Source organism: Emydura macquarii, unplaced genomic scaffold, assembly GCF_026122565.2.
Source record: "Emydura macquarii macquarii isolate MOO-44397 ecotype Brisbane River unplaced genomic scaffold, CSIRO-AGI_Emac_v2 contig_719, whole genome shotgun sequence".
Taxonomy (NCBI): Eukaryota; Metazoa; Chordata; order Testudines; family Chelidae; genus Emydura; species Emydura macquarii.
The window spans coordinates 15,421,676-15,444,535 of NW_027130856.1; the positions used below are offsets into that span (position 1 = coordinate 15,421,676).

The following is a 22,860-nucleotide window of genomic DNA, read 5'->3' on the forward strand; positions in this document are numbered from 1 at the left end:
ATTCAGGGCTGTTTTACTAGAATTTACCAACATAAGGCCTTTAATCAGAGTAGAAAGTGTCAGTTAACGTCAGTTTCGTCCTATGGTGTAGCATCATAATTAACAAACTGAATCCTTGTTTTCTGTGGTCTCCAGAACTGCAGAGTGTGTGCCGAGTGTGGGACACGAACCAGTTGTCAGTGGCATCACAACTGTCTAGTGTGTGACAGTTGTTACCAACAGCAAGACAATCTACCTTGTCCTTTTTGTGAAAAATCATGCCATGCAGACTTGCAGAAAGACTTGTTGCATTGTCATATGTGCAAAAGGTAAGAAGCCGAATTTACTACAACTACTTAAATGATTTTAATGTGTTTGTTGGCCTGTTTGAAATTAGTGCATCCATCTCGCTTCACTTAATTGGCAAGGGTCATCCTAAAACACTGCCACAATTGTCAATAAACAGGTACCCTTGTTTGTAATTTCAACAAATGAGTAAATGGGCGTGGTGAGTAAACTGTTCTCTCTCTCCTACTAGAGAGGGGGCATAACAAAGAAACTTGCCCTACTGTGAATCAGGTTGCATCTATTTTGTGAGTAAACTGAAAACTAGAGCTGACTTGGGCTGTCAGTGTGATAACTTTTAGGAGCACTAACTTTCAGTGGTATACCAGAAACAGAATTATTTGTAATTGTCTTTTTTTGCAAAGCCTACAGAATAGGAATTCTGTATCCAATTATACCCATGGTGTTAGCCCAGTAATGTGGGAGAAGAATCTTTAGGAAAATAGAAATACTGTTATTGATTAGATGTGCATTTAGGACAATATCATGGCTACATGGTTGGCTTTAAGCAAAGTTTAGGCTTTGATATTTAAGTTTGTTCTATGCTTGATGTACTGAAAGCTTTTTTTTAAAATTTCTTCCCTCCCACAGCTTTTTAAAATTTTTTTTCTTCCCTTAGTATTTCTAAGTTGGAAAGAATCACATTCTTTAGACCTTACTGTCTAAATAAGTCAAAGTGCAAAGTTCATTGTCATAATTTATAATTGCACCATTTAGGCATTGGTTTACACTGTATGCATGTGTGCGCACACCCATGCTCTGTAAACTGGAAAATATATATATAGATAGATATATAGACTGATTCTTAGTTGGACATTTTATAATTTAACTTAATGTGAATATGTAACTTTAATAATCTATCCAGGTGGATTCATATAGAATGTGACAAACCTCCAGGTAACGAATTGGACTCTCAGTTAAAAGATTACATCTGTACTCTTTGTAAACGAGTAGAAGGGGATCAGACACAGCCATGTGATCTAATGCAGGCTTCTGGACTTGTTCCTGAATCTGGCAATGTGACCGGTAAGATTTTTCTCTCTTAAAGTGTGAGAGCATCAAACAATTAGTTATGGTAAAGCTGTATTTAATTAAATCATTAAACAACATTTAATGAGAGATATTATCATGATAAGGGTCCAATTCAAAACAAAATATTTACACAGTAGGAGATAGTCCCTGCCTCAAAGATCTTACAGTCTAAATAGACAAGACAGACCAAAGATGTGAGAGAGGAAATAGTCAGAGAGATGTCACCAACTGTACACAGCACATCATCAACAGAGCTGGGAATAGAACCTAGGTCACCCAAGTCACAGTCCCGTGCTCTGTCCATTAGACCATACTGCCTAGCTAAATTGTAATTTTTAAAAAATTGACTACTCTTGGTTATTTCACACCACATTGTCACATGGGTGGCACTTACTTTCATGCATGTTTTGTCTCATGGGAGAAATATGATTGGTGTTTGAGCTTGGAGGCAAAGGCTAGAAATTTTACGAAAAACAACACATTCATCATTAGGAGAGGGTACCAGTGAGGTCTTACACTGCTTTGATAGCATCAGCCACTCTGGCATCTTGTGAGTTCTTGCCATCCGTGGGTTTATTTTGAGCTTCTTTTAGAAGAAATAGAGAGCCCAATTGCAAGATATCTATATCTCAGAAAGCCAACTGTTCCTTTATTGGTGAGGGGGAAAATATTGAACTACCAGAAAAGTCAAGTATAATTATCCTATGTGTGCAGGCTAATGCTTTGCGTAAACAAGCATCTTTGATGCTAGGTCTGTTCAGGTGTATACATCCTTGATGAGTAGCAGGGGATAATGACAAATTGATCTTGGAGAGAGAGGGACAGTGACAGTAGTTAAATATAAATAAATGGATGGCAGAGGTTTGGAATGGACATGTACAACAGGTTAGCAAAAGGTCACTTCCATCTTGAAAGGTTACTAGCGGTTATTGAACTTTCAAATAGCATGTTTAGGTCATTTAGGGAGAAGTCTGAGCTAACACACAAAACTAATCCTAAAAACCTTCCAACCTTAAAGGGGAAACACTGCTGCATAAATGGCAGCTTTTGTTTGAATGCTTAAAGTTGAAGATACTACATTTTGTTATGGTTTTTAGCTAAATGAAACACTGAGGAATATATTCTTTTCCCCAACGAAGAGTTGGGCTGTCATCTCAGCTACTAGTGAAAATTTGAAGCTATTGTAGGAGTGTAATCTTTTAGCATCTGACACCCAAGAGATCACTTTTGTACATTAAACCGAGATTTGGAACCAATCTAAATGATCATTTCCTCAAATTGAAGTTAAAATATCACTTTAATGTTGGCAGAGTCTCTGAGAGGGATTTTTACATGCTAAAAGTAGCATCACCTAATAATTTCTGGCTTTTTGAACTTTAAAGAGGCTTTTTTGAGCAAGAAGTAATATTCATTGTACTTTTTTTAAACTAATGCTCTCTGAGGATCAGTTCTTTAGGAGCTGGAGTTATTAATATATACTTTACGTTTTCCCTGTCCCCTACTTTGCCCAGTGCATTTTAATGAATTTTATTAGGTGTAAAGGCTTTTAAGGGAAAAGAAAGTAGGCTTCAGGTAGCTATGCACCATAATGAGGCCTTCAGCCCAAGAGGTAGCATATTAACTCAATGAGTGGGACTTTCTCCATACAACTTCCTTCAGCTGAAATGGAATCCTTGCAGACAAAAGAAGGCCTATGCCTCAAGTGGAAAATTTAGTCTCCACTGGCTAAATTTGCTGAGTCAGGAAAGTAGGTTGAAAGGTTAGTGTTCTGAACATTGATAGACGATAGAGCCTCTTCACTATGTCATAAATCTACAGTGCCTTTGTATTATTTATTTTTATAAATATTTTCAGTCATGATTCTGAAATTTATTTATAGGATTTGCGACCTTAAGACCTGATTCTCATTATGCCAAAGCCCTTTTATATGGCTCTGATAGTGTAAAAGGATCTTTAAGTGAGTGTAAATTTATGTTTACAAAACATTTACACTTGCACTCACTTTAAAGCCCCTTTTCACTGTCAGAACTGTGTAAAGCAGCTATAGCATTAATGAGAATCAGGCTCTTAGGGCTTGTCTATACTTGAAAGTTAATTTGGATTAAAGTAGGGTTTGAATTTAAAGTGCAATATAGATTCCTGAATACCTCCACGTGTGAACACTATTATTTTGGAATAAGAGTTCCTTGTTAAGCTTAATCCATTTAGGCCTGATCTACACTTAAAATGTATACCATTACAGTTATGTCCGTCATGGGTGTGAAAAAACCACACCCCCTAGCAACATAGCTATGCTGACAAAAACCACAGTGTAGCCACAGCTATGCCAACAGAAGAGGGCTTCTGTCAACGTAGCTAACATCATTCATGTAGTGCAGATGTAGCATTAGGGTGGATTAAGTTAAACAGAGACATGGCACTCTTATTCCAGAATAAGAGTGTCTATTCATGGAGTTCTTCAGGAGCAGTTATTCTGGAATAGCTATTCCTGAATAACTCCATGTGTAGACAAGCTCTTTAGGAAATGCTGTATAGTCTACCTAACTTTGTTAGGTATCCTGATTTTGCCTTATCTCAGATCACATAGTTAAATACCATTTTGTTAAACCAAAAGGTCAAGCAATGGCAGCAACCACTGATGCCAAAGTAATACATTAAACACCATGTCAAAATTGATTAATACTTTTCTTTTCCTTAAGCTTGTACAAATAAAATGGAAATTGGAGATGATGGAGAGGATGTGGCATTTCAGGAACAAACAGTTACTGACAATGGTCCTGGTCAAGAATCAACAGTTGGATGTGTCACAGATGGTAAGAATGAGAGGTTCAGAACCAGACAAAATAACAGTATGTATGCAATGTACATATTTTTCCATTTAAAGATCACTAAGTGTTCTTGGAGTTACATAAACACTAACAAGAAGATTCTTTGCCCTCTGCAGTCAGATGAATTGTGTAAATTCCATCACCAGAACTCTTCAGTGACTGTATTAACTATGTTTTGTTGTGTTATTTTGTTGTTTGAAAGATTATTTTAATTAAGACAAATTAACTCTTTACTGGGAGTGGATATTCTCTGAAATAGAAGCTAACCAAACTGGTATGTTTGTATATTTGTGGAGTATAGGGAAAAATATGATATTATTTATTGCCATATAATTCAGTTGCAAAACTTTCTGTATGAGTCTCTAAAGGACTGGGGCCTGTCTTATAGCCCCTCTTCCAGCTGGACACAGGCTTGCTCTTGCTAAGCTAGCTCCCGCCCCAGGAGAATTCTGACTAGAACCTTCTCACAGAGTCTGAGGGAAGGTAATTTCCTGCAGAGTCAGGTGTTGTGGTCTCTTTTCTTTCAAGTCTCAACAAAACAAGAGCAAAACCTCCCCAAGTTTGTCCCTCACCCCCATAAATTCCTCAACCCAAAAGTTCCTGGCTCTTATCTCAGAGCCTTTGTGATAACAGGGCTTCCCACAGTCTCTCTTTTGTCTGTTTTTGTTTCTAAAAGCAGTTCCTCCCAGCAGTCCTTCCAGCCTCAGGCGGGTATTTGATCTGCTATCTGCAAAACAATGGAGGCTGTTGGGTACATATGAATTTCTCCATGGATGCAGGAAATCTTAATGGATTACTCTGCATCCAAGGCTGTGAGTGAGACTGATTCTTGCTAAAGTAGAGTTTGCCCATACCTGGAGTCTATTAACCCTTCCACCGTGTTTGGCCCTATTTGTATTGGGACTACAAAGGACTTCACGGTCAGTTCTGTGGGTGGGCTTAGATTCTCCCCTGCTTGGCCAAAGAGGCATTCTAAATAGTCACATTTCATCATAGGGCATTCCTGTTGGATGTGCCCAAGTTGCCCACAGCGACATACTCTGGGCCTTCATGAGAGGGTAATGGAAGTCTGGGACTTTGAGGCCCCTGTTCTGGGTGTGGGGTTCCCTGGTGGCGCTAAAATCTTTGTCACTTGAGATGGACCAATATAGTGACTGTCCCTGGGTTATTAGGTTATCATCTCTCGCCATGTCTCTTAAGTATGGCCAGCCAACCAGAAGACTAGCCTTCCCACTCCTAGCTAATTCAGCCTCCAAGAACCTCTCAGTTGTCTCGACTAGCTATGCAGTGGATGCGGGCTGAAACCATCAAACCCAGGTTTGTACCAGTATAGGGAGAATGTGTAAGTATTGTTCTAAGACAATTTTGCCTGTGAGGTGCATCACCATCTTGGCCTTTGGGTTTAGCCATCAGGTAGCCAAGTTCCAGAGCCATTGAGCTACTACCCATGCCCTATTAGAGAATGGCTCCGACTGAAATTTCTTTAGATAAGCTTCCATCAAAAGACAGAGATGATCCATGATGGCTGCCTTGAGCATTGCATGGGGTTGTGCATCATCCAGACTCATGGCCGAATATGCTGCTTGGGCCTCTCCAGTGAGGTACGGGGCCAGTCATGCTGCCTAGGAACTCTTTTCTCTCAGCCAGCCGTGATGGTGACAAGCTCAAAGCTGTTCAGGTAGGCCTCCGAGTAATAACTGCTGCCCATCTTGGTCAGGATGAGGCTGAGTGAGGCTCCAGGGTGGGCCTTCCCTCCATGGCTGTTCCTGTCTCCCAACAGCTGCTGTGAGACCAAATGGGCCATTCCTACTTGGAACTGTCTGTTCTGCTCATGTTTTGCCAGCTGGGCTTCCTGCAAGTGCTTCTGGGAGGCCAAAAATGCCTCCTGGAACTGACAGTTCATTTCATTCTCTACCTGCTGTGGATTCACCATTAGTGAGAATATCTCCTCCATGGCCCTTCTTGATGGAAGAGGCTCAGATCTAAAAGCCCCTGTTCAGATGCCACGAATAAAGGATTGGGGCCTGTCTTATAGTTCCCTCTTTCAGCTGGCCTGAGGCTTGCTCTTACTAAGCTAGCACCCTTCTCCTGGGGAATTCTGCCTGGAACTTCTCACAAAGTCCAATGGAAGGTAATTTTCTGCAGGGTCAGCTGTTGTGGCTTCTTTTCTTTCAAGTCTTCTCAACAAAACAAAATCAAAACCTCCCCAAGTCTGTCCCTCACCACTGTAAGTTCCTCAACCCAAAAGTTCCTTGCTCTTACCTCAGACTTCCCACAGTCTCTTTTCTGTCCATTTTGTTTCTGGAAGCAGTTCCTCCCAGCAGTAACTCCAGACTCTGGCATGTATTGTAGCTCTCCCTCTCCATTTCCTTCTCCTTCTTTTATGGAGTTCAGCCCATTAAGCTGCAGGTCTTTTCCCAGGTGCAGCGGGTGGGCCTAATCAGCCAGCCAGCCAACCAGTTGCTGGCCTCCAACCCCTGAGGAATGGTACCTTATACTTTCACAGTCTCATGTGTTAGCAATAGCACTCAAGAGGATGAGTGGCTGAATTTTTTTTTGTATGTTTTGGGGCACATATCCAAGGGCTGAATGCTTCCCCCCCAAATAAGTGGATTTTTAAAATAGATGTTCTACATTTATAAAAAGTAGTGCATGGCAGAAATACACGCTATTTTTTTTCCTGCTTTGAATTCAGTTCAGTTTATTTTCCTTATTGTAATCATCTTTCCATTTTGTATGGGGCTGGATGGACCATCCTTCAAAAATTACCATTGACACCGCTTGTGATGTTCCTCTGGTGTAATCTGGACTGGTGAATTGCTGTGTTACCCCAATCCCACACTCCTGGAGCCCGTTTTACTCTGTTCTGCTGTAAGAACCCCCACTCCTGGGCTGTTCACTCACAGCCTCCAGCATATAAACTGCTCCCAACTAAGTGAGTAAGTGCTTCTAACCAGCCACTCTTTGGATTATACAACAAAATGACACTAGTCACTACCCCCCAGCCCTAGATACAACCCTAAGAACCTCCATCTTACAATGTTCAGTTATGGTCACTGAACAGTGTAAGCTCATATAAATTTGTCAGTTTAACAAAGACATTTATATGAACCAGCCTTGTTATTCCTAGTGAAGTCTCCAACACACTTCAAACCAACACACTGCTGTAGGTAGAGCAAACAAACAAATGTATTAACTACAGAAGGATTTTAAGTTGATTATAAATCAAAGCATAAAAAGTCAGATTTGGTCAAAATAAATAAAAGTAAAACACATTCTAAACTAAGCTTAACACTTTCAGCAATCTTACAAATTTAGGTGATTCTCACCACAGGCTTGCTGGTTTCCCTTCAGCCAGGCTCTCCCCTCTTATCAGCACTTCAGTTGCTTGGTGGTTGTAGCAGATGGAGGTGGAAGAGAGAGCATGGCGAATGTCTCTCCTTTTTGTAAAATTCCTTCTCCCCTCTGGGTTTTGCACCACCCCTAGGGTCAGGTGACAAACAATGTCCTTGTATGGACTCATCCATGTCCTGAGTCAGTGAGCATTATCTCCTCAGGGTTCCAAATTGACCAAGGGAAGGGAGGTGGCTCACTCGAGAGTCCAATTGATCCTCCGTTTCTGCCCCCAGGCCAGTCCTTTGTTCCTGGAAGGCTGAGCTGGGTTTGTCCTGTACACACCTTAATGAGGTATGAATTACCCTTCTGCTCCTGGAAAGTTTTGCCTGGACATGTTTTAAGCCATGAGGACACATCTTTGGGAATATTATATAGTGCAGCCTCATAACTATACACATGAAATTGCAACCAACATACTACTATAACAATAATAATCAGTACATCATGAGCATTCCAAAGACATCTAACATGACATACTTTGCAATAGATAATATACAATTATACTATAAGGGTATTCACTGCTTACTGAAAGCTATCCAGCCTGTTCAAAGCCCTTTGAGATCTTCAGATAAAAAGCGCTATAGAAGTGACATATGTATTTATTTATTTGGTGTGGGGATGGAGGGCATGGAAGGGAGCTGTTGATTAATGTGAAACACTTCTTCCTGTTGACTGAATGTGCAACTCCTTCAGAGCTTCCTGCCCTTGCCAGCTAGAGAATTGAGAACCCCATATGGCAACATAGAGCAATAGCAAATGAGCCATCTAGCCCAAAGTCCTATAGCTTTGTACACTTTTTTCCTGAATGCAAGAGGCAACACATCTTTTATCCAACATCTGTTTTCTGCATGGAAGAGTGAACAACAAAAGACCTTACTGTGTTGGCTTTGAAAACAGGGCAGCAGGGGAAATTCTTATGAAAACATTTCATATTCTGAATACAATATGTAATGTATCCAGGATGAGATTTCTTCCACGTACTCTCTACTCTTTGAATATTGGCCTATGTTTTTGCACAGAACTGGAGAACTGACAAAAATCTTGGATTTTTCATAGCATGTGCCCTAACACAAAAAGACATGTCTACACTAAGGGGACTACACTGGCATTGCCACAATGCCATAGCTATGCCAGCATAATCCCATAGTGTACACACAGCACATGCCAACAGAAGGGGTTTTTCCATTGGTGACGAACACTATCTACCTGAGTGTCAGTAGCTAGAGTGAAAGCATTCACTGTCGACTTTGCTGCATCTACACTGGGGGTTAAGTTGGCATGGCTACATCATTCATGGATGTGGATTTTTCACACTCCATAGCTATGTCAGCCTAAATTTAACGGTAGACCAGGTTAAGAATTAAGTATCAAGTTCATACCCTTAAGTTTGTTGTACAACAGCTATGCACCTTTCTGTGGTTCCATTTTTATGTATTTTAATAGGACTTTAGAGCATCTTACACCTTTATTGTCTTATAATAAGGCTATAACTGTTGGTTAGTGGATGGAGTTAATTGTTTAAGGTTTCCTAAGAAATAGGAAAAAAAGTAATTTAAGGCTTCACAAAGCATTAGCTAAAACGTAGGATGGCTTCTAATAAAAAAGACTGTTGTCTTTAATATTAAATGTTTGAATATCCATTAATTCAGAAGGATTCAAAGCCTAAGCCATCAGGCTCTCTCGGTGTGACATTTTGTTCCAGCACTGTTGAGTAGGAGACTATCTGAATTTTCTTCATTGAGTAATGTAATCAATGAACTTGTGAAATTATTTATTTGAAAAATCATGGAAGTATAGGACTGAAAGGGACCACAGTAGGTCTTCTAATCCAGTCCTCTACACTCAAGGCAGGACTTGCGTAATAACTAGACCATTTCTGACAGGTGTTTTTCTAACCAGTTCTTAAACCCCATCAATGAAGGAGATTCCACAACTTCCCTAGGCAATCTGTTCCAGTGCTTAACTACCCTGACAGTTAGGAAGTTTTTCCTAATATCCAATTTAAATCTCCTTTGCTGCAATTTGAGATTATTGCTTCTTGTCCTAACCACAGAGGTTAACAAGTACAATTTTTCACCCTCCCCCTTGTAACAACCTTTTATGTATGTGAAAACTGTTATAGTGTCCCCCCTCACTTCTCCAGACTAAACAAACCCAATTTTTTCAATCTTTCCTTGTAAGTCATATTTTCTAGACTTTTAGTCATTTTTGTTGCTCTCCTTTAGACTTTTTCCAGTTTGTCCACATCTTTCCTGAAATCTGGTGCCCACGACTGGACATAATACTCCAGTTGAGGACTTTTCAGCATGGAGTAGAGCTGAAGAACTACTTCTAGTGTCTTGCTTACAACACTCCTGCTGATACATCCCAGAATGATGTTCAATTTTTTTGTAACGTTACACTGTTGACTCCCAGATCCTTTTTCACTGTACTTCTTACTAGGCATACATTTCCCATTTTGTATGTGTGCAGTTGGTTGTTCCTTCTTAAATTGAGTGCTTTTCATTTGTCCTTATTGAATTTCATTCTATTTACTTCAGACCATTTCTCCAGTTTGTCCAGATCATTTTGAATTTTAATCCTATCTTCCAAAGCACTTGCAACACTTCCCAGCTTGGTATTGTCTGCAAACTGTATAAGTGTATTCTGTATGCCATTATCTAAATCATTTATGAAGACATTGACCAGAACCAGACACAGAACCAATCGCTGTGGGACCCCACTCGACATGCCCTTCCAGCTTGACTGTGAATTACTGATAACTATTCTCTGGGAATGGTTTTCCAAACAGCTGTGCATCCACCTTAGAGTAGCTCCATCTAGGCTATGTTTCCCTAGTTTGTTTATGAGGAGGTCATGCAGGACGATATCAAAAGCCTTACTAAAGTCACATCTACTACTTCCCCCCCATCCACAAAGGCTTGTTACCCTGTCAAAGAAAGCTATTAGGTTCGTTTGACATGATTTGTTCCTGACAAATCTGTGTTCACTGTTACTGATCATCTTATTATCTTCTAAGTGTTTGCAAATTGATGGCTTGATAAATTTGCACCATTATTTTTCCAGGTACTGAAATTAAGTTGACTGGTCTATAATTCCCCAGGTTGTCCATATTCCCCTTTTTATAGATTAGCACTATACATGCCTTCTTCCAATCTTCTGGAATCTCGTCTGTCTTTCATGAATATTTGAAAATAATTGCTAAAATTTCAGATATCTCCTCAATCAGCTCCTTGAGTATTCTAGGATGTATTTCATGAGGCCCTGGCTACTTGAAGACATCTAACTTGTCTAAGTAATTTTTAACTTGTTCTTTCTCCATTTTAGCCTCAGTTCCTGCCTCATTTTCACTGCTATCACTGTGTTAGGTATCCGATTACCACTAACCTTTTTGGTGAAAACTGGAAAAAAAAAAAAAGAATTTAGCATTTCCACATTTTCTGTTATTGTCTTCCCCCGGCGCGCACCCCCCCCCCCCCCAAATGAGTAGGGGGGAAAGACAGTAACAGAATATTGCTAAGTTGTTTGTATGGTTTTTATTTCATTATTCTCCCAGAGCTGGCTGAAAATTCACAAATGTACTATGAATTCTTACTTTCCATTATTTGCCTGGCTCCACTGTTATGTGAACTCAACCTTTTTTGGCACTATCTTTATTGGAGTCTAGAAATAATCCTCCTTCTGCAGTGAAGAAAGGTTTCAGATCCCTATCAGAAGATTCACCCTCTGCTTTCCTTCCTCCCAACAGAGGTTGTGATGGGTTCTCCTGGGGTACAACCTGGGACCCGGGTACCACTGTGCCCCCTTAACTCTCCAGCCTGGGCTGTCCCTCACAGTGCTTTGCTAGTGACAAGCAGCAAACCCCTCCAGATGCTATCATCATTCAGACTAACAGCGTGTGAAGCCCCCACCCAGCTAGATTGCATGAATGCTCCCAGAGCCACTCGCGAATCTCCCAGAGAAAGGCATTAGCCAGTTCACCTTAACTCTTTGCCTTGTGCCTCAAAGTTACATCATCCTGCCCTGGTCAGAAGCCTAATCAGTATACGTTTATTACCCAGTTCGCCCCTCCCTCAGTGTGGAGAAGACATACACCAGCCTTTGTTAACTAAACTGAGATTTTCTAACACTTCAGCCAAAATATGCTGTTTTAGTTAAAATACAAAACAGAAACTAACTACAGAAAGAGAGATTTTAAGTGAGAGTAAGTGATAGGCATAAGAGATAAGAGATAGGTACCAAAGAAAATAAAGATAAACACACAATCTGAATCTTAAATCTTATAACACTAGGCAGTATCTAGATTAAGTAGTTTTTTACCTCACAGATGTTACAAGTCTCAATATACAGGTGTCTCTCTCAAGACTGGGTCCAGTCTGTTTGTCTTCCAGGATTCCTGTTGCTTTCTGCGTAGGTGGGGGAGGAGAAAGGACCAGGCATGAATCCCCTGTTCCTTATTTTATATCTTTTGATCATGTGCCTAGTAGACATTCGTCCAGGCATGTTCAGGTGTTCTCTGCTGATTCACAAGGTTGCTCAGTACCCTTCCCCCCGTGTAATCTTGTGCAACTGAGTCATAGGGTTGAGCAATCTCCATTGTATAGCCTTGTGCAATTGTCGTATTGTAAATCCTTCCATTACAGTTACAACTCCCTTCCAGGATAATAGTCCCTTAACATTCTCCTGGGTGGGAGCCACCACCCTTCTAAAAGAGGCTCTTAAATTTACAGCATATTTCTTTTAACAACTATACTGCAAAATTTCATAACTTGATGCACACTAACGATATACATATTTTGACAGCACAAAGCATTTTAGCAGATTATGACCTTTCATTAGATATCTAATATACGGACATGCTTAATATGAACTATTATAACCATACAGAAATAATTAATATAGGATTTAAAGGGGGCTGCTTCAGGGTACAGTGTGTCACAAAGGTCAGAAACATTAGTCAACCTGGCAAAGAAGCTTAGATTGATTGTCTCAGAATGATTGGTCATACATCCCATCCCAACAATCTAATTGGCTAGATAACTTTTTTCCCATTTTTTTAAATATATTTTATCCTTTTTGTTTTTCTTACCCTAACACTGCATTGCTTCCTTGTTCTGCAGACACTTCAGAAACAGTTGGTTAAGTTGTTTAAGTCTTCTATTGTGTGATCTTAAGTAGATTGCAAGTATCAGGAATCTTTGATCCTACTCTGCTTTTATTGTTGTTAACATTGCTAGCCTAAATAGATCGAGTGTTAGCATAGATGTCAGTACTATCAATTTTGAGTGTAACAGCACCAGAATCTTTCTTAAAGTAAAGACTAGTAGAATTGTCTTTGTGCAATACATAATGAATTAAGACATATTTAATTACATGATACATGCAAAGATCTGAATTAAACGACTTAGCGTTTTTTCTGTACAAAAGTGGGAAAAATCATGTAAGTCATTGGATAAGATTAGTGAAAAGTCAAATCTTTCTGAAATAAAAGATAAATAATATATTTTCCCTAGGAGAGTTAAAGACACTGATTTTTAAAAATTCACCAAGAAAAAGAGGAAAACCAGGGTAATGATAGCCTAGCATTTGGAGTGCCCCTGTATGATGTCTGAGTTATTTAGTATGTGCAGTACTTTGCTTCACATGTTAATAGTAACAGCAGATCGTGGAATATTAGGTGGTAAAGATGATTTGGATAAGTCTTCTCTAATGATGGATTCAAAGGACTTGATAGGATATTGCTTGGCTTTTAAATCAGTGGGATCTGAAGAGTTGTATCCAAGATCCTGAAACAAATAGCAGTGAATTCAAACTATCAGCTATTGTTCTGCTATATTCAGCTAAGATTACAGGAAGCAGGAGAGGAATGCACAAAGTGTTTTCAGAATGTAAATATATTGAACTGTTTGGCTAAATCACAGTTAGGTAACCTATTAAAATAAACAATACAGGAAATATTTAGATGACACTTTGATGTGTAGTAATATTCATAGGTTTATGTAGAAGGAAGGGTTTTTTTGGTGGTTTGGGCTAAATGACTGAATATAAAATTTGGGAAGATTTTTTTATGTTGATGAAGACATGGTAATATGAACACAAAATTGTTTAATTAACTACAAGTGGAGAGAAACAATCAAAGCATAATCAAAACCAGTTGTGGTGTCAAGTGAGCTTCTGGAGAAGTCTTTTTGTATTAGTGCTATTTAATAGCTTCACAGGTTACCTGGAAGATTAAATAATCAAATTTGATGGTGATACCAATTTAAGAATGATTGCAAACATAATAAAAGAGTAAGTGAAACTGCAATAGGACCTTGAGAATTGAGAAAATTGGGCAAATTCCAGTGGGATAATATTCAACATATATGGAGATAAAACCGATGACAAATGCCACATGGGAGAAAGCTGGTTTGAGACAAGGAATCCCGCTGGTGATAATACATTACAAACATGAGCATTTAATGTGATGCTATTGCAAAACAAAAAAAAAAAGCAAAATATGTTGTTCTTATTCAAGTGATATCCCTATGGGTGCTTCAGCGTAGGTAGTGGAGCATCCATAGGGACTCACATCTCAAAGAACCTCAATTACTGCATAGGATGAATAACCTCTTTAGGCTGACTATAAAAATATAAGTTTAAATTCTTCATACATTTATGGCTCAGGCTCACACATGCTCTTGACAGGAAAAGTTTTCTGCTTGCCCCTTTTGCATACCATAACTTGAAATAACACTTTAATTCTGATCCTAAGTGACGAGCTGTGGGGAGCTTTGTCAGGTGTATACGGTTGGAAGAGTCTTTTGTCCTGCTGGACAGTTTACACCAGCTGAGCTTGTTTAATTTGTCCATACTTTCTTTTGTAATATTTTTATGGAGAACATTGTGGGTTATGAAGCTGTCAAATGGGTTTTTCGGAGGAAAAACTGTAATTTCTAATGAATTAGTCATTGGAAAATTTAGTTTGTGGTCAATTTTTTGAAAATAGCTCAAAGGTATCAAATTACTTTAGCTGCCTTATAAACTGTTTCTCCCCTTCCATCATGTTCTTTAGGAAGATGGGCTTTCTGCACTACTGATTTACCCTTTACATGTTCCCTTTTCTAAGCTTGAAGCACCACAGCCATGCTGAAGCAAAAAAAAAAATTCTCTCTCTCTCTCTCTCTCTCTATATATATATACACACACTCACACATGCATGTATGTGTGTATAAACAGTCTATTAAACAGTCATTTACTCTTTCTATCTTTAATTTTTATATCATTGCAAATTACTAGATTATTTGTATGTATGTAAGCAAAAGCTTTTTCTTTGTATAGGTTGCATTTTGAGTTTTGTGGATTAGATACATAAAATATTTGATATGGTTTAATGTCATGGATTATCATGTTCAGCATTTTACCATAATCCTTACAATATTTGTGATGTCAGAAGCAGTCTGGCAGCATGGTGACATGTTCTGGCTGAATGATGGCGTCCTAGCCAAGGGGAAAGATTTAGAATGTCCTCCCCTTCAGTGGGTTTCTGCTGTGCTCCTCAGATCAGCTAATCAGCTAGAATATTCTCCCTTCCCAGCTACTTCCTCCCAAACCTCAGAGGGAAGTTGAGCTCCCATGAGGAGGGTGAAGGGGAAGGTGGATGGAGACCCTTAAGGAAGCCACAGCAGCCCTCTTTTCTCAGTTTATTGGGGGCTTAGAAAAGTATAATATTCATATTATTCATAGACTCATAGAACTGGAAGGGACCTTGCGAGATCATTTTATATGGTGTTAGCTTTTTTGCACTGTCTCTTTTTCTCTTAACTTAACTGATTAGTAGTAATTGCAATTTAATGTATTTATTCACATTCGTAATGTGTCCATCACTGTAGTATCTAGTTACAATACGCTGATTTAAATATATATCTGCAGCCTTTCAGGAGAAATAGTCAATCCACTTCCCATCATCTCACATATTAATTTTTATTTTTTTAAAGTATTTTGTTTATGGATTTAGGAGGTTTGATCTGGGAGCACATTGCTGGACCTGCTCCTCCAGAATCTCAAAGCTTGATCAAACCTGATCTTTGGGTGGGAGCAAGTTTCACAATCAAAGGTCTTCTATGACAGCTTGTGTACATGAGAAAGGGTTTGTCGGTGGGAACATAGCTCATACCTGCAAATGAGGTTCTTTGTCAGTATAGTTTATGCCAGTTCACAAAATGAAATAAGCTACACCATCAAAAAGACTCTTTTTGCCAGTATAATGTGTCTAAATAAGGCTTTTGCTGATCATACATATGTTTGTTGGTGTGTGATTTTCACACCCCTAACTGACATAGCGATGTAGGAAATACTGTGTTGTCCAAACTTAGGAACATTCTGCTTGCTTGCACCTTCACATTTAAACCTAGGTTCCATCTGTTGTACTGTTTCCCTGAAAGATAAATGTATGTTTTAATAGTGAAATATCTTCCATTTTTCTTTTTTAAAATGTTGAAACCTTTTTTACTATTGAGGCTTTTGTATGAGTCTCTAACAAAATGCTCTCATTTAGTTCCAGACATATCACAGGATGAAAAGACTGTTGAACTGGAAGCAGGAGTTTGTAATCAACTTGATACAGCTGAAATGGAAACTTCTCCTAAAAGGACACGAGCATCCGATGACAGTCAAACTGAGCACATGATGGAAGTGACAGAAAGTATTCAAGCTATAACACAGCAAGAGTCAGACACACAAGCAGAAGAGCGGCAACTGTCACAAGATGCTGAGATATCAGAAGTATCCAGAGACGAATCTCAGCCTCCTGCTTCAGCACCTGAGGTCACAGCTATGCCACCAGAAACCTTAGGGTCTGTGAGTAAAGAGGAGACTTCTTTTAAGACAGAGGAACAATTGGGGACAATAAGAGCGCAAGAAGATGCGGAAAAGAGAGAAACCCATGAAAACTCTGAAACACCAGTTCTTTTGTTGAAAGTGGAAACCATTCCTGCAAATGAAAGTTGCGCAAATAGCAGTTCACTATTAGGAGAGAAACCTATAAAATCACCAACTCAGATGTATTCTTCATTTTCACCATCTGTTGATATAAGCAAAACAAGTGTGTCTTCCTCATCAGTAGTTTCATTAGACTTGCATTCTGCACGTGACTTGCTGCACAGTCGGACTCCACCACGGAATTCCTCTGCTGGGAATGGTCTCCCAACTACATGCTTATCTGTCACTCCAAAAATTGGCATGGGAAAACCAGCTATCACCAAACGAAAGTTTTCTCCTGGGAGACCTAGATCAAGACAGGTAAGCATATTGTTTAAGTATTGAAGCTGGTAGACAAATCATTGTTAACTTTCAATACACTATGTTTTTGAGAGAAGCATCAAATTTGGGTTTATGAAAAATAATTTGATCTATCCTGGAAAATATACACTGTGTTTATCCTGCAGTATAAATTGGTATAAATTAAACAGTATAAATAAAGTATGTAGTTTATTGTTAACAAATCATTATTTAAACACATTTGCTTTGAAAAACTCTGGGTAACTACAGATTGATTACAGGAAGATAAGACATGGTGAAGTTCTCTAATGGGAAATTTTTACTTTTGGATCATCCTTTCAGCACTAGAGCAAACTAGAAATCTTATATGATCCTCAAATGCAATACTAAATGCACATCCCAGACGTGATATTATCCACAATGTTGTAGTTTTTGTTGTGTAAGTTTATCTCTCTTTCATATCTGTCTACATATATTTCCATCTTGATTAGTTATTGTGTTTGTAGGCAAGACATGGTAAAACTTTTTCACCTACTTTTATAGATGAACCTGCAGCAGCCCTGCTGTTCTTGTACTGGGAGATTTTTCCTTGATCATGGCAAATGGTCTGATAGATACTTGCCAACGTAACTAAATTATTAGGAATGATCTGGCACAACTCATTGCGGTTGTGATTTGGGTGAGATTTGATCATAGACTTTGAAAGTAAATAGTTTACTGCGTCACTTATAATACACACTGAAGGTTTGTTTGAAAGCAAATCGTTTGCACATCTTTTTCATTTATTTTACCATTACAAAATTCTGCACAAGAAATATTTTACTGTGACAAGTTAAATCAGTACTTCATTAGTCGAGATCACAAAACTTCATTTTATGCTTCTCAACTTCTTAGGCTCATCATTTTGTTTTTTGTAAAGGAAAATATTCTAAAACATATACGGTGTTTTCCATATTGCTGATGTAGGCCAGGTCTACAGTACACACTTACTTCGGTATATGTTGCTTGGGATTTAAAAAATCACCACTCCTGAGTGATATAGTTATACCAACTTTAACCTGCTGTGTAGACAGTGCTATTCAGTGGGAGAACTTCTTGCCGACAAAGTTACCGCCTCTTGCGGCGATGGAGTTAAGCGGACAGCAGAACTCTCTTAGAGTGTCTTCACCAGCTGCATCAGTGCAGCTGTGCGGATGCAAGTTTGTAGAACTGCCCTTAGTTAAGACTATTCAAAAGCACAAAACAAAGCCTAATTTTCTTAAGAGGGAAGAAACAGTGCCCTCCAAGGGTTAAGAATCCAAGATTCATTTAATCGTCTACAGTAATTGCAGCAAATTGCATATAAAATAATTCAACCAGCTGGGATTTGGTGCATTTTTCAGTGGTTTTCACTATATGTAAACCTAGTGAAATTGGCTGGAAATATTCAGTAAATCAAAAATTGGTAGCTAATCTACTAGAAGAAGCCATGTACTTGACCCTGCTCTTAGTGTCTCCTTATAGTCTTTAAATTAACATTGTCACATATTTTAGAATGTTCTTACATTGTTTCTAATTCTTAAATGTCTTGAAAATAAAATGCATTTTCTATTAAAGTTTACTTAGTTTGCCAGGGAGATTTTTTTTCTAATGTAATGACCTTGGTTGCTTTTTTTGTGTGCGTGTGGTGGAGGGTAGGGAGGGAGAGAATGCCAGGGAGTGATAACTTCTTTGTTCTGTGCATCAGCAACCTAAATATTACTTATACTACTGCTCCTATGACTTGTGAGAAAGCTCAGCCACAGTTCTGGTGATAATGTTTGTTAATTAACAGCTGCTGGAGAGCCCGTAGGGGGAAGCACAAAGGACAGATTTGGATAAATGGCCGTATTTGAATATGTGAAATGGGTTTCTGTGAATTCTACTAAAATCACATTAAAAGGTTCTTATTTCTTCCCAGCTTTAATTCAGTAATAATATACATAAGTGGTGAAAGAAAATAATTGTACTTTAAAAAAAATCAACAAAAAGCACTGGATTATGTTATACATACTGCATACATCTCTGCTATTGACATGAACATCTTAATATATGTTGTGTGTGTAATATGGCCAAGTTACAATTGCTGTGGGAACCATAACGTTGAATTTTATGACTAGAACAAACAAAATCTCAGCCCTAATGTTGTCATAACATAATTTTAGCATTTAATTTCCATGTTAATTTTAAAAAGAAAAAAGAGTCACCAATACATTTCTTTGAAATATGCATCTTGAGGCACTTCTTCATGATATCAGGATGTATTAATACTCTGAGGAGTGGTCATAATGGATCAAACGTTCAAATAAACACATGTAGTTAATATTTTAATGTCTAACAATTTAAAAAGTACAAGTGTGCTTTTTTGAGTGTGCAGAAACATGGATTTGTCTGGATAACCATTTCTAATGGTTAAATGGTTCCTATTTAAATTGCTAAGAAAAATAGATTGGTCAGATAGTATGCAACTCATTGAGAGTTTCTTTATTTCTCAATTTTTTACTTTGGGAAAAAGTTCATTTCCCACCTGAGGACTAAAGGCTGATCTAAGGTTTATTGAAGTCAATGAAAAAGCTCCCATTTACAGCAGGTGGACTTTAAATCATACCCCAAACATGCTAAGTTGGCACTTGGATCATTCCAGTAGAAATTGCATTACAAGAAAAGCATGTGCAAACGTTTTGGTCCAAATCCTAAACTCCTCAGTTGTTACTCATTTGTTTTTCAGTCCTAACTCTGTCAAACTTCCATTGAAGTCCGTGGAAATTTGCCTGAGTAAGAACTAAACAAAAAGTAAGAGAATTTCAGGATATTTGATTAAAATATTAATTTAAAGTAAACACAACTTTTTTCTCCTTTCCTATACTAATTTTTTTGCAACTGGATCATCATATTTTTTGTGCTCTGAGTTGATCGTTTCTTAATTTTGTTCCTGTTGTTACAGATTGGACTTGAGAGTATTAATTAAGAGACATTTATATCTACAGAGGATACTTACCTTTTGAGAAAAGGAATTTGATTATCTGTAATTGATGTTTTCTAAAGATCGTTTTACCATTAGAACTACACTTCTACTTCCTCGTTGATTAGTGATTCTGCATTTATTCTTCTTATACCCTTAGTTAGATTATTATAGGTTACTATATACTAAAGTTCATATTGTATGTACATATACATGCATATCCCTGAGACAGTGCAATAACTTTTTTCCAATGAGGGTTCTGAATTTTACAATATCAACTTCCTACTCTGTTCCTTTGCTAAGGGACTGAGGTCTTTTGAAAGTGGGTCTGTAGAGGATACTAGCTTTAGAAAAGTCCAATTACTGGTAAACAGTTTCCCTTTTGAGTAACATATAAGCAAACAGAAAATATCACTTGGGTAACTGGCGTGTTCAACTTTGTACTCATGGGTAGCACCTATAAATTGCATTGATGCAATATGCCTTGAAAACTCAATGTTATTATAAAAACCTTGTACTTGTGACAAATCAGTAACTGTGGATGAGATTAACCTCCTGTGAAGATTATTCATTAGGACCTGAGAACACACACAGTACTTTTATCCTTCTGTGTTTTTTTATATTCAATATTTAAAAATTGGCTATTAAATATAAAGGTACTTTTTCCTTTCATACTAGGATGAATATAAATATCTACTTGTTTAATTTCTAGTAGATGAGTCATTTATACTATCTTCTACTTTCTCTGCAATCAAGCTACTCAGTTTGTTTTTGGAAGTTGATTCACATACTATAGAATGACAGGAGCAACTCCGTAGTTAAAATTGTAACTAGTTTTTCTGTTTCACAATCCTCATTTGGATACAGTCTCTTTCCTAACTTCAGAGAAACAGAAGTATTCTGTGTATAATTTCATATATTGTTTCTGCCAAAGGAGAATTATTGTGTAAAATTTGAAAGTAATTATACCAGGTGTTCATTGGAAATGAATTTGAAAAATTATAAATATTTCACTTCTTTGTGCTAAGGTTCACAAACCTGTTACAATGAGCACTTAAGTCAGTTTGCCGTGTGGGGGCAGAACCAGACCTGTCAGTCACTGGCAGCAGGGGAATGCCCAGCTCTTTGAAGCTCCTGCCAGTTTTTTCTGCCTCCCTAGTGGCTCAACCACGTCTCCCTGCTGCTGCAGAGGTTTTCGGAGGAAAATTCCAGACCTTATTTCAAATTTCTGACTAATAATTTGACTCAATAATGTGTCCATCTAATCCCCAATTGTGTCTCAGGGGTGCATTTGCCTTATGGGGAGATTATCTCCTCAGCTCCACCTTCTCATCAGAGGCTTTTGCAGTGGTTGGTGCACCTGCAGGCTTCGGGGATGGAGCTGGTCTGAGAAAGCCAGAGGCAAACAGAAGGGCCTGTGTCTCCTATTTCACCCTGTAGTGAGTATCTCATTCGGGAGTTCAGCTGGCTCTGCAGGCTGAGTACAGTTTCCCTCACAGCCCAGTCTGGCTGAGGCATCTCTTCCCCTCTCCACTGAGCAAGAAAGGAACCAGGCAGGACTGGATTTACTGGCTTTGCTGGGCAAGATGAAGCCCAGGCTGGGGGAAGTTGCCTTGGTTCCTTCCCACAGCAGGAAAGGGGGCAGGTAGGGTTGGAAAACAAGTAGTCCGGGGGCAAGCAGCCCCATCTCCATAAAGGTAGTGAAGCCAGAGGGTCAGCACACTAGATGGAAGATCACCCCTGAATTCCTATAGCCCGCACCAGCAGCCACATCTCTCAGTGCAGAGCTCAGCCGCTTTCTCCCCCACCCTCACAACCTGCAGATGGAGGGCATGGGACACAGCATGAACACTGTCAACCCCAGAGAGTCCAGCAAGTGGCCTTCAGGCCTAGCTCCTTTCCTCTGCTTCCAACACAGATCTGTCCATGGGGATCCCATACTAAAAGAAAGGGTGGAGCTTCTGGCGACTCCATTCTTGAGACTCAGAAGGACCCATGTAGGGGAGGAGAATCTCAGTGAGGACCGGGGGTTTGGTAGCCACTTGAAATTTTCTTTACAATTTCTATCCCCAATTATTCTGCTTCAGAGGGGGAGTAAAACTGGGCTCAAATTCCTAAAGGGTGAAATAAATGAATAATAAAATCAGTGCTGTTTCCCTAGATCACCTTCTGGAGTGCAGTAAGAGGATAATCCCCATCATAAAGTTCCCTGCCTCATCTGGTGTGCAGTAGAGTAGAATAATCCCCACTGCCAGGTACCCCGGTTCATCTCTATGGAGTGTAGTAGCATGGATAATCATAGAAGATTAGGGTTGGAAGGGACCTTAGGAAGTCATCTAGTCCCAACCCTCTGCTCAAAGCAGGACCAACTCCACCTAAGTCTTCCCAGCCAGGGCTTTGTCAAGATGGGCCTTAAAAAACCTCTAAGGATGGAGATTCAGCCATCTCCCTAGGTAACACATTCCAGTGCTTCACCATCCTCCTAGTGAAAAAGATTTTCCTAATATCCAACCTAGACCTTTCCCACTTCAGATTGAGACCATTGCTCCTTGTTCTGTCATCCGCAAACACTGAGAACAGCCTAGCTCCATCCTCCCTGGACCCTCCCTCCCCTGAAGGTTGCTATCAAATCTCCCCTCACTCTTCTCTTCTGCAGATTGAATAAACCCAGTTCCCTCAGCCTCTCCTCATAAATCATGTGCCCCATCCGCTTAATCACTTTCATTGCCGTCCACTGGACTCTCTCCAATTTGTCCACATCTTTCCTATAGTGGGGAACCCAAAACTGGACACAGTAGTGCAAATGTAGTCTCACCAGCGCTGAATAGCGGAGAATAATCACTTCCCTCAATCTGCTGGCAGTGCTTCTCCTAATACATCTTAATATGCTGTTAGCCTTCTTGGCAATAAGGGCACACTGTTGACTCATTACCAGCTTCTTGTCCAATATAACCCCAAGGTGCTTTTTTTGCAGAACTGCTGCTTAGCCAGTCAGTCCCCAGTCTATAGCAGTGCATGGAATTCCTACATCCTAAATGCAGG

General features: G+C 39.1%; 1 protein-coding gene across 2 annotated transcripts in view; it reads left to right on the top strand.

Moving 5' to 3' along the window:
• The window catches only part of KMT2C (lysine methyltransferase 2C), a 302,649-nt gene that overhangs the window by 174,312 nt on the left and 105,477 nt on the right, over nucleotides 1–22,860 (top strand). For both annotated transcript variants that reach the window (XM_067542734.1, XM_067542735.1), the window contains 4 exons: nucleotides 136–308; nucleotides 1,190–1,350; nucleotides 4,056–4,169; nucleotides 16,117–16,859. In XM_067542734.1, coding sequence (XP_067398835.1) covers nucleotides 136–308; nucleotides 1,190–1,350; nucleotides 4,056–4,169; nucleotides 16,117–16,859 — 1,191 coding nt within the window. The remainder of the gene's footprint in view (nucleotides 1–135; nucleotides 309–1,189; nucleotides 1,351–4,055; nucleotides 4,170–16,116; nucleotides 16,860–22,860) is intronic.